This window comes from Astatotilapia calliptera, chromosome 4 (genome assembly GCF_964374335.1).
Source record: "Astatotilapia calliptera chromosome 4, fAstCal68.1, whole genome shotgun sequence".
Taxonomy (NCBI): Eukaryota; Metazoa; Chordata; class Actinopteri; order Cichliformes; family Cichlidae; genus Astatotilapia; species Astatotilapia calliptera.
In genome coordinates this window covers 21,117,403-21,129,568 of record NC_137425.1, presented here as the reverse complement: position 1 = coordinate 21,129,568, position 12,166 = coordinate 21,117,403, and the positions used below count along the sequence as shown (strand labels likewise).

At 41.8% G+C, this 12,166-nt stretch overlaps 1 protein-coding gene across 1 annotated transcript; it reads right to left on the bottom strand.

The window, feature by feature from the left end:
- Nucleotides 1–7,500: 7,500 nt before the first annotated feature.
- On the bottom strand, nucleotides 7,501–11,850 carry jpt2 (Jupiter microtubule associated homolog 2). Its single transcript, XM_026165413.2, has 5 exons — nucleotides 11,661–11,850; nucleotides 10,774–10,925; nucleotides 10,216–10,367; nucleotides 9,526–9,562; nucleotides 7,501–8,908 (listed from the first exon to the last, which is right to left on the bottom strand). The coding sequence occupies exons 1-5, from the start codon at nucleotides 11,714–11,716 to the stop codon at nucleotides 8,646–8,648; spliced, it is 660 nt and encodes a 219-aa protein (XP_026021198.1). The 5' UTR covers nucleotides 11,717–11,850; the 3' UTR covers nucleotides 7,501–8,645.
- Between the last annotated feature and the right edge of the window lie 316 nt (nucleotides 11,851–12,166).

The following is a 12,166-nucleotide window of genomic DNA, read 5'->3' as shown; positions in this document are numbered from 1 at the left end:
TATTTATACTGTAAAACTGTTCATTTTCATTTGTTGCCTCAAGGCAACACTGCGCAGTTAGCCCAATTTTTTTCAGGCAATATAATGCATTTGGATATGTGTGTAGAGATGTGTTTGTGTGCATTTATATGATCATAGTCAATGTTTTTTACTTTAGAATCTACTCATAATTACAGGACATGGATGTAAAAACTTTTTATGCAAGGAAACCAAAGGAATGTGCACTTTCTGTCCTCAGAAAGTGAGGACAGTGAGTTTTCAGGGAGTGACAGTGAAGTAGAGGAGTGGATCCCTGAATGAGGTTTGAGGGACACTTAGGAGCTCAGGGGTCAGGGGTCAGTTGGTAAAGTAACTGTGTCTGTGTGTGTGTTAGTGCCCACATACCAAGCAGGTCTGGCCAGGATCTGGTATCAAGCCGGGACTTTGAGTAATCTGGGAGAGTAGAAAAGCGCTACATAAAAATCAGTCCATTCACTGTCTGAACAGAGTTTCAGCATGTTACTTTTGCACTGTTTTGCATGTTCTGGCACATGTTGTTATTGCATGGCTTGATTAAGGTACACATTATGCTGACATCTGGGGCCAGAGCTGAAACCGTTCTGGGCCAGCACAGGGCCAGAAGTGTGTCTACAACTGGCCCGTGGCTGCACACCACCTACAGATGGCCCACATACCGCAATGAATAACGGCCCTTTGGTGGCCCAGATCATGTTTGCCAGAGGTAATCTACACATGGGCCAGCACAGGACGACCAGGGTGTCTGAAACTGGCCTTGTGCTGGCCCATGTGTGGGCCACCTCTGGCAAACCAGGTCTGGGCCACCAAAGGGCCGTCATTCTTTGCGGTATGTGGGCCATGTGTAAGCACATTGTGTGGGCCTGATCCCTGCCATACCAATATTGCTGTGTGGGTGTCAGTGTGTGTGGTCATGTATTACTTATTGTTGTGGGGACACAAATTTGTTTACACACTCATATTATGAGGTCTCGCCTACTTTATTGGGTGATTTTAACATCCATGTAGATGCTAAAAATGACAGCCTCAACATGGCATTTAATCTGTTATTAGACTCAATTGGTTTCTCTCAAAATGTAAAAGAACCCACCCACCACTTTAATCACACTCTAGATCTTGTTCTAACATATGGCATCGAACCTGAACATTTAACAGTGTTTCCTGAAAACCCTCTCCTGTCTGATCATTTCCTGATAACATTTACTTTTACAATAACTGATTACACAGCGGTGAAGAGTAGACTTTATCAAAGTAGATGTCTTTCTGAAAGCACTGTAACTAAGTTTAAGAATATAATCCACCCACTGTTATCATCTCCAATGCCCTGTACCAACACAGAGCAAAGCAGCTATCTGAACGCTACCCCAACAGAGGTCGATTATCTTGTTAATAATTTCACCTCCTCACTACGTACGACTCTGGATACTGTAGCTCCTGTGAAAACTAAGGCCTCAAATCAGAAGTACCTGACTCCGTGGTATAATTCTGAAACACGTACCCTAAAGCAGATGACTCGTAATCTGGAGAGGAAATGGCGTGTCACAAATCTAGAGGATCATCATTTAGCCTGGAGAAATAGTTTGCTGCTTTATAAGAAAGCCCTCCGCAAAGCCAGAACATCTTACTATTCATCACTGATTGAAGAAAATAAGAACAACCCTAGGTTTCTCTTCAGCACTGTAGCCAGGCTGACAAAAAGTCAGAGCTCTTTTGAGCCAACCATCCCTTTAACGTTAACTAGTAATGACTTCATGAACTTCTTCACAAATAAAATTTTTATCATTAGAGAAAAAATTACCAATAATCATCCCACAGATGTAATATTATCTACAGCTACTCTTAGTACCATTGATATTAAGTTAGACTCTTTTTCTCCAATTGATCTTTCTGAGTTAACTTCAATAATTACTTCCTCCAAACCATCAACGTGTCTTTTAGACCCCATTCCTACAAAACTGCTCAAAGAAGTCCTGCCATTAATTAATTCTTCGATCTTAAATATGATCAACCTATCTCTAATAATCGGCTATGTACCACAGGCCTTCAAGCTGGCTGTAGTTAAACCTTTACTCAAAAAGCCATCTCTAGACCCAGCAGTCTTAGCTAATTATAGGCCAATCTCCAACCTTCCTTTCATATCAAAAATCCTTGAAAGAGTAGTTGTCAAACAGCTAACAGATCATCTGCAGAGGAATGGTTTATTTGAAGAGTTTCAGTCAGGTTTCAGAGCTCAGCACAGCACAGAAACAGCTTTAGTGAAGGTTACAAATGATCTTCTTATGGCCTCTGACAGTGGACTCATCTCTGTGCTTGTCCTGCTAGACCTCAGTGCAGCGTTCGATACTGTTGATCATAATATCCTATTAGAGCGATTAGAACATGCTGTAGGTATTACAGGTACTGCACTGCAGTGGTTTGTATCATATCTATCTAATAGACTCCAATTCGTGCATGTAAATGGAGAGTCCTCTTCACACACTGAGGTTAATTATGGAGTTCCACAGGGTTCAGTGCTAGGACCAATTCTGTTTACATTATACATGCTTCCCTTAGGCAGCATCATTAGAAGACATAGCATACATTTTCACTGCTATGCAGATGACACCCAGCTCTATCTGTCCATGAAGCCAGATAACACACACCAATTAGTTAAACTGCAGGAATGTCTTAAAGACATAAAGACCTGGATGGCCGCTAACTTTCTGCTTCTTAATTCAGATAAAACTGAGGTTATTGTACTCGGCCCTGAAAATCTTAGAAATATGGTATCTAATCAGATTCTTACTCTGGATGGCATTACCTTGGCCTCCAGTAACGCGGTGAGGAACCTTGGAGTCATTTTTGACCAGGACATGTCCTTCAACGCACATATTAAACAAATATGTAAGACTGCTTTCTTCCATTTGCGCAACATCTCTAAAATTAGAAATATCCTGTCTCAGAGTGACGCTGAAAAACTAGTTCATGCATTTATTACTTCCAGGCTGGACTACTGTAATTCATTATTATCAGGATGTCCAAAAAACTCACTGAAAAGCCTTCAGCTAATCCAAAATGCTGCAGCAAGAGTCCTGACAGGGACTAGAAAGAGAGAGCATATTTCTCCTGTTTTGGCTTCCCTTCATTGGCTTCCTGTTAAATCCAGAATTGAATTCAAAATCCTGCTCCTCACATACAAGGTCTTAAATAATCAGGCCCCATCTTATCTTAATGACCTTGTAGTACCATATCACCCTATTAGAGCGCTCCGCTCTCGCTCTGCAGGCCTACTTGTTGTTCCTAGAGTATTTAAAAGTAGAATGGGAGGGAGAGCCTTCAGTTTTCAGGCCCCTCTTCTGTGGAACCAGCTTCCAGTCTGGATTCGGGAGACAGACACTATCTCTACTTTTAAGATTAGGCTTAAAACTTTCCTTTTTTCTAAAGCATATAGTTAGGGCTGGACCAGGTGACCCTGAATCCTCCCTTTGTTATGCTGCAATAGATGTAGGCTGCCGGGGGATTCCCATGATGCATTGAGTTTTTCCTTTCCAGTCACCTTTCTCACTCACTATGTATTAATAGACCTCTCTGCATTGAATCATATCTGTTATTAACCTCTGTCTCTCTTCCACAGCATGTCTTTATCCTGTCTTCCTTCTCTCACCCCAACCGGTCGCAGCAGATGGCCGCCCCTCCCTGAGCCTGGTTCTGCCGGAGGTTTCTTCCTGTTAAAAGGGAGTTTTTCCTTCCCACTGTCGCCAAAGTGCTTGCTCATAGGGGGTCATATGATTGTTGGGTTTTTCTCTGTATCTATGAAGCGCCTTGAGGCGACTTTTGTTGTGATTTGGCGCTATATAAATAAAATTGAATTGAATTGAAATTGAATTGAATTTATGGGGACAAATTGCAAGGTAAATCATTCAATTTTAGGGTGAAGGCTTGAGTCAGGGTTAGGGTAAGGTTCAGGCAGGGACTTGTGATGGGTAGAGTCAGGATAAGTCTCCAGGAAATTAATGTAAGTTAATGTAATGTCCCCAAAATTTTTTGTGCGTGTGCGTGTGCGAACCCTACAGCTCGACCCACAGAGGAAAAGAAGCTTCTGATGAAAGGTTCACTTTCTAATATGGTTACAGCATGCTCTTTGTAGACCCTAATAATGAGCTCGTAAACATATCTGTGGTCTAATGCCATGAATGTCAGTATTACATCTGGGTCTTTCCACTTCTCTATGAGAGAATTGTACATCATATTACTGAGGAATATCACATGTACAGCGGGGATTGGAATCCTTTTGATTCGAGGCCAGACTTTACTGAACAACTGTTTGGCGATAGTATCAGCTTTTTCAGAAGAGCAGGGTGAGTCTGCATTTTCGACAATCTGCTTCACCAAGTCCTCAATACACATTTCCACAGAAGACTTGTATTTTTGAACCTCTCCAGCTGCCCTAAGGGCAGGATTCTGCAACGATTTGATCAAGTGATTTTTAATTGTATGAACCGTCACCCTGCGCATTAAGGGGTTCCTGTCATTCAGTAACTTTAACAAAGGTTTTTCTTTGCAAAGTGTTTGGAGCTCTTGGTAAATGGCCTTATCGAGACCTTTTAATTTTTTTTCATCTACATACAGGTCTTTGATGTTGACATCAGACACCACATTGTCAAAGAGCAGCTTGTGTAGTTTAGCTGAAGGTTTGTAGCGGGACGTTTTTTCAGCATGTGAGAGTACACCATGAATAAGTGCGCTCACGTGCTCATTTTTGCCAGCATCATAAGATCTGCCAGTAACTCCAGATGATGATTTTTCTCCCGGTATTGGAAATATAATATCTTTAAATTCGTTCAAAAGTGTCTGGGAGATATTGTCAGTTTCTGGTAGCTGGTCTTCATCATCCTCTGTTTTTCCACACCATGCGAAAAACCTTGTAAGTAGGTTTCGCTTCTTTCGAAACAGGTGGTCTTTGAATATCGAAATCACCACTTGTTGGTACGGCGAAGGTACAGCCAACGCAATGATAACAAGGTTAGGTGTAATACCCAGTACCTTTGTAATGTCTTTGAAAATTGCCTTTGCAAGACTTTTGATCCTCTTTTTTTATATTTAGAGTTTCTTCTTTAAGTTGCGCCCACAGAGCTATGAAGAGACCCTGCTGAATCTCATCGGATGGCGACACATTGGCCTCTCTTGAGGCATGTGTGATTACTGCCTTTATGAGCTCTTTAACAAGCAACTGTTCCCCTGACAGTGGAGCTTCCACTGTCACATCATTACAAGGTGCAGAGGGCTCAGCCTCGCACACGTCACACTCCTTTGTGGAGTCCTTGGTGGGCTCAGGCACTGGTGCATCTTTTGGCCCCTCATGATTCAGTTGCTGGGTGCATGAATTGTGGCAACATGCACAGTGCTCCGATTTCTCCCCCAAGTTGACACCCGGCCCTTGGCCGAAACCACCCTCACAGTCCTTGATCATTGCCATGAGTTCCGTTAAGCAGATGTGAATCACCGATGATGTAATGCTGCCAAGTGAACGCATGGTGTTTTCATGTGGGCACCCTGTTTTCAGTGCACCCTACTGTTCGTCTGTCATAGTAATAAAGAAGTCCCTAATTTTGTCTTTTATATTATCCCTGGAAGAATTCATGTTTATATTTTCAGGCGTTTTCTGCAAACTATTGTGTTTGGCTGTGAAACACTAATGCTTCTTACTAAACTGAACGGGTAACTAACAGTTTCACTCAGTAGGTGGCAGCAAACTACAAACAATGGTTGCATTTTACACTCATCCGTTTTCATTAGAGGCAGAACCCAGAAGCACATCCAGGTTTAGGTCTACTGCTTGGTGCTACACGAAGGCTCAACAGACCAAAACTTACATACATTTGGATAAATCCAAGTAAGAAGAAACCATGTCAGTGAACATCCATAACCAGACATGGATTAGCCTACACCTAAACCTACTGATATGTTCACTGACTTTTTCTCTTAGTCTGGAAATGGACTTAATCAACCCATTACTCAATTGAATTGATTATCATGACCCTCACTAATATCCACTTAATAAGTTAAAAGTGATGTGCAAAACCCATCAGCCAAAGTAGTATAAATATTTTAACTTTTAGCAAACCCAGCAGGTTATTTAAGTGATTTCACATCATATTTTCAAACGGCTTGTCCATTGTTAATATATCCCACATAAGAGAAGAGCAGTCATGGAGTTGTTGCTCCTCATGATTTCTAACTAGTCAAGCTATTTAATATTTTTGTCCAGCCAGTCACTCAGAACCCATTTTTGTCATGTTTGAGTCACTTATAGCCACCACCTTCAGCTCAGGAGGACGCTAACAAGTCGAATGACCTGATAGATGTTTGCTGAACATGGTGGTTAACATCAGCACCTACATTAAAACCAACACAAAGACCCTGTTTTGTGTGGGCTGCTCGATACCATGAAGGAAGACCTCTGAACATCTCAGTTTTTATACATCTTAATACATTCTCAATCATCCAGGTAAGTAAATCTCCAAAAGTTGATTCTGTTCATCTGGACGTAGCGTTTTCAGTGGGAGAAAGTTTTCGTCACTTAAACAAGTGACTGCTTCGGTCTCAGCTGACTGCAGCTTTCCCCAGTCTTATACAGTACATTTGCAAAATGACTGAAACCAGCTCACTGAAGGAATAATGGGCTGGGAGGTCAGTTCCTTAATCTTAATTATGCAAATTCTCATGACCACTGATCAAAGACCACTGATCAATGGCCATGAGTACCATTCTCAGAGAGTTGGGGAATGGCTGCAATCACAGCTTTGTAAGATGGCGAAAGATGTACCCTTAGGCCCCCTCCTCGATTCAGAGATGACCTCCTTGACTCCGCTTAAACCAGCGTTCCTCCCTATCCAGGATGTTACATCCTCATCATTGAAACAGTGTCCACTGCCCTGTAGGTGTAAATAGACTGCAGAGTCCTGGCCTGATGAGGTAACTCTTCTATTTATAAGATTGAGGAAACCTGCAGTCAGCTGAGACTGAAGAAGTCACTTGTATGAGTGACGAAACGTTTCTCCCACTGAAAATGATACGTCCAGATGAACAGAATCAGCTTTTGGACAGTTTTTATACACAAACACACAAGCAAACAGTGTTTTATGTGCTGTCATCTGTACCGTTGCTTCAAATAGAAATGTTTAAAAATTCTATACAGATTCTGTGGCTGCGAAGCAAAAATAAACTCCCTCCGGGCAGAAGTGGCCATTTTTGTATGTGGGGAGAAAAAAAGAAGCGGCTTCCAGAGAGTGCTGCCCGAGGACAAATTCAGACAAAAGCACCACTGTCAGTGATTCAAAATGGGACAGACAACACTGGATTGTATGTCAGATTTACACAAATCCTCATAAGCATCAACGGGAGAGATGAATTCCAGTTTAACAAAATGTACATGTTTAAATTAATCACCCCTGAGTGTTTCTCAGTTTTTAGTAGATGATGAATGCAGACACAGTAAACAAACTCTTACTGCAAAACAACCATTTTATTGCAATACACAGGATTTCTTTCTTCTGCTGCGCTCGCTGCCTACCAGGCACATCGACACGGAGGAGACAGGCTGGCACCAGAACACCACAGGTCTGCCCCGAGATGAGTGTGAAAATGTGATTATCATCGAGCCCACCTGGACTTCAGGTAGGCCGCACGCTTGTCCAGAGTTCACTTTGTCTTCAAGCCGTTTTAATTTAAAACATAAACTGAGGCCTACCCCAAGCTAAAAGAAGGCAGATTATGTTCTCAGATAAAGCAAGCAATGAGGGCGAAGCAGAGAAAGTACCTGCACAATACATTCACATAAATCAAAATGGAATTTCTTTGAGGACACAGAAACATCTGGGGAGTAAACAGCTGTTTCAATTCCTAATCACAGATTGTGCTCTGTTGTACACGTTTTTAGTAAGGCATAATTAACAAAAAGGCTAGAGAGATGAAAGGATGCCAAGCTTATATCAGGCCTCAGTCACATGGATTGTTTCTTAAATTCTGAAATTAAGTGGTCATCCAATAAAGATCTGGCACTTCATAAATTAAACTGATGAGAGGCTGTGTTCACCCCAGAAAGCTCCCAAAAATTTGGGCAAATGTCTGCTGTGAAGTTTTTAGCCAAACCAAATTGCAGGTCAGTTTTAAATCTGAAAATTGTGCAAGTATGCCAAACTCTAAACCGTTCTTGAGATGCAGAAAAATTACACACAAAATTAGATGATTGTGCCTCCAGACAAATTACTCTTACAAATGCTTGTAACACAAACGGTGAAAACAGTAACTGCAAAGTTGAAACCAAACTGTGTTACAGTTAAAGTGATAAGGTGACAGCTAACCATTCAGCTGACTCATTGGTGATTGTAATGATTGCATGTTTCATTATAGAAGAATATCAAGGAGAAGACAGATGGCAGGAAGTCAAAAACGAGGGATGAAAGTGCAAGATATTGAGGACAACTTATGAGCCCAGGCGTCAGGTGTGAACAACAACAATAACTGGGCTGTATTTAGGTGTACAGATCACATTCCATCAAAAGAGCAGTGTAGGAATGAGAGAAGATTAACAGGGGAGCACACAAAGAGGTTTATGGACACAAATTCGGAGAGGTGGCACGCTCAGCTGATCAGTAGAACACCACACTAGATTTTCCTCCAGGAGGGTTGAGGACCCTGTTGTGGGAGCGAGGCTTGGGTCCCAGGTGAGGCTCGTGGTTCTTCGGCGAAGTGTCATCAGGAAATGAGGAAGGTGTGGGTTCAGGCTCCGAGGGTGCCGAGACAGCAGCGGCAATGGCAGCGGGTGGCTCTTCCTTAGCTGGTGCATCGGCTGGGGGTGCAATTTCTTCTTTCGCCTCAGGCTGGCTGGCTTTGGCTTCAGGAGCTTGAGGAACTGAAACAAACACACTGACATGTGATATCAAATTGGACACAGCCACCGTGACCCGACCCCCTGGTTTTTGCACTGTATGTGTTGTGTGTAGTGTGATGGACACCACCATGTTGATTTTTTGGATTCAGAAGTGATGATCATTAGACGAGAGCATGGAGTACCAAATTATAATCTAAAGCCAGAAAGCTTGAGTTCATGTAAGACACCACAAGCCCTGCCGTTTTCAAGTGCAGTTCACTAACTAACAGAGGAGGGGGAAATCACATATTTGTTACATTTGAGATCTAAGTGAAACTAGTAAGCTTTTAAAAAAAAAAAAAAAAAAAAAAAAAGAATTGCAGAGATTGAGGATAGTTTATTGAGACTATCACATATTTTTATTGTTTGCATGAAGCTATATGCAGTTAAGCAGTGGAAATGCACAGATGAGAGCATAAATAGACTCAATTTATTTTTCTCTCTCATTAACTGAAGACTGATTAAAAGTTTAGGGTGTAAAACTTAGAAAACGGTACAATATGATTAAATCTGATCTGTCTGAACAGCAAGGCTTAGCAGAGGTAGTTTAATAGTATAATGCAAAGAAATTATACACAAAGAACATGTACAGTACTCACCTGGTGATTCAGGTTCAGGTCCCACACTTAGGTTGTCCTGTATTAAAAAAACAAAACAGTAAAGATAAGGAAGAAAGAAAAAAACCCCAGAGGTGTTCTTGTTTCACTGCACACAGTTAAAATTGAAATTAATAATGTTAATGGGTTAATGTCAAATGGACATGAGAACAGGACAAGAAAGTGCAATTATTATACATGACTGCATACATTTCTTTAGTTTTAAAGGTCATAATGGTTATGTTTGCCACATTTTTTTTTTTACTTTTGCAAATAATCTGAATGACCCTCAGTACCTACAATTCAAAGGTTACCAATATCAGGACCTTTGTTGAGTCATTAAACAATGTGCTAAAGCTAGAGGTGGCTTCAGGCTTTCGTGCTGACTTAAACACACCTTTGCTGATTAGTAATCACAGACATCTACAATAACAGGCTGACATCAGCCAGGTTTGCAGTCACTATCTATGCAAATTAGAGATCATCTCTGAGGTTACCGTACCACCGGTCTCACTGGAGGCACAGACAGGTAGGTGTTAGGGTGGGGCTCAGTTAGTGTGTATTTATTAGAGATTATTATTGAAGTGCTGCCTGTCGCAAACCTATGTATTCCTCACTAAAGAGACTTTTTTTTTTTGCACAGGCTTGGAATAAAAATGTTCTGCAACTCATAAAATACAAGTCAAAAAGTACCTTTGGCTTATTTGGGTGGCTTCGGCTTGGACTTTGGGCAGGTCCCGTGCCTGCAGGCCCAAATATGTTGCTGGTTGGTCCACCTGGTGGCATGGGTCTCTGTGGTTGAGCAGCAGGCTCAGATTCACCAAATATTCCACTACTCTTTCCACCTATAAAAGATTAACCAACATACCATATAGTGACACGATCTTCAGCAATAGTAAAAAAATAAAATGCAATTTCTGTGTCCATTTCATAAAGAGTCACTCTTCTGTACCAGATGTAGCACATACCCAGTTTAGTTTTGCATACTGTGTGCACTTGCTAAATGGCAAGAATGTTCTGACCATTTCAGAGAAAAATATTTATGACCATCAGGGCAATCAAGTACCCTGAACTGTAAATAAACCCAGCTATACCAGAGTAATATGAGCAGGTGTATTATGTGCAGGCACAGAGAACAGCCAACATGTTTACAGTGGAAATTTAACATTGTAGTAATAGTTTTCACACTCTGAACATTGATTTGCAGAGACAGAAAAGCCAAAGCATCAGCCACCAGCAGGTTAATCTCACCTGGAGGATTGGAGCGTTTCGGTGCACTCTGGGCTTCCTCTGGTGGAGCAAAAACTTTGGAGGCCATCTTATTGGGTCTTTTTGATGCTGCAGAGTCCTCTTCATAGCCACCAAACAGATTGCTGGAGCCACCTCCAGGAGGCTGCAACACCCTACAGATTAACATACAAGTTAAATCTTTAAATAAACAGAATGCGGATTCATGTTTACAGTCTACTGTTACTGTCATGTCTTACATTCAAAGACTTGTAGGAAACGTTAAGTAACCGGGCTATAAATATGTTAGCTGGGCCAACTGAGCTAAATAACAGGTTACTTGATTATAGACTCGGGAATGGCGCCATATACGCATGGAAACCATTGTCTGCTATAGATTATATCAGACAGACGCTTTACTTTCTTTCGTTATTGAAAGTTTGATCATTCTACTTGGGGGAGCTGATCCGGAAACTGGTGCTTTCGAGATTTAAATAAATAAAAAAAAAAAAAAAAAGCACCCGAACCTAAGGAAAGTGTGACCATAACGCCTCTGTTGGCGGATACAAAGAAGAGCCTTCCGAGGAGCATTTCACACTTCCGCAGGCGCAGTAGACAACGCCTGAATGGCTAGCTCGAAAGCTATCATGACTAACAAGTTTGCTAACTCAAACCACTGCAGCTCCACTTAAGCGTCCACCCAGACATTTAAGCTTTCTGGGAGCACTGCGTGTTCGAGATATGCTTAAAGAAATTAGTGGAAGGAAAAAAAAAACCTACGAAGTTCTGACAGGCAACGTTATACTAAATTCTGGGCTGCTAACTGTCCGAGCTCCTGGCTGCAGTCGGAATAAAACGTTACTGGCGGCTCTTATTCGCACATAACCAAGCCGCGCAGCTGTTGTCTTTACCTTGAACTCGGTTTCGAACCACTATCCAACCCTTGAAACATGTTAGTCGAAGTCATGGTGGCTCTGTTTTGACCCTTCAAGTTTCCGAAGACAACTTCTTCGTCAGTTTGCCAACTGGACGACGAGCGAGTTCCCCCCTCTGCCTGCGCGTGCCCGGCTCAACTCCGTAGTGAAGAATTTCGAGCCCACCCAACTATGACACAGAGGATTATAACTGGTCCTCTGCCAAGCTGAGGTGCGCTCGTTTCACTGCACCCAGACTCCCATTACGAGTGAAAGACTTTGGAGAAGCAACTGTGCATTGTTCCCGGAACAGCACTGAGGCTATAGTTTTCTTATTTAAATATGATTTACACGGCTGTTTAATTATGGCAATAGGTTATACACATCTTCTACAAAAGCAGGAAAGTTTCGCCTTGTGAGTCTCAAAAACGCTTTAAACAGTAGTAGACATGGACTAATTTCCACGTGTGCGCTTGTTTTATTCTTAAACAGATAAGTCTGAG

Bases quoted from the DNA above. Each gene is read 5' to 3' on its own strand.
- jpt2 (XM_026165413.2), bottom strand. From the start codon at position 11,716: ATGACTTCGACTAACATGTTTCAAGGGTTGGATAGTGGTTCGAAACCG. The intron at 10,926-11,660 runs GTAAAGACAACA...GTTAATCTGTAG, and splicing joins GGTTCGAAACCGAGTTCAAG to GGTGTTGCAGCCTCCTGGAG. The intron at 8,909-9,525 runs GTGAGTACTGTA...TGTTTGTTTCAG, and splicing joins ACCTGAACCTGAATCACCAG to TTCCTCAAGCTCCTGAAGCC.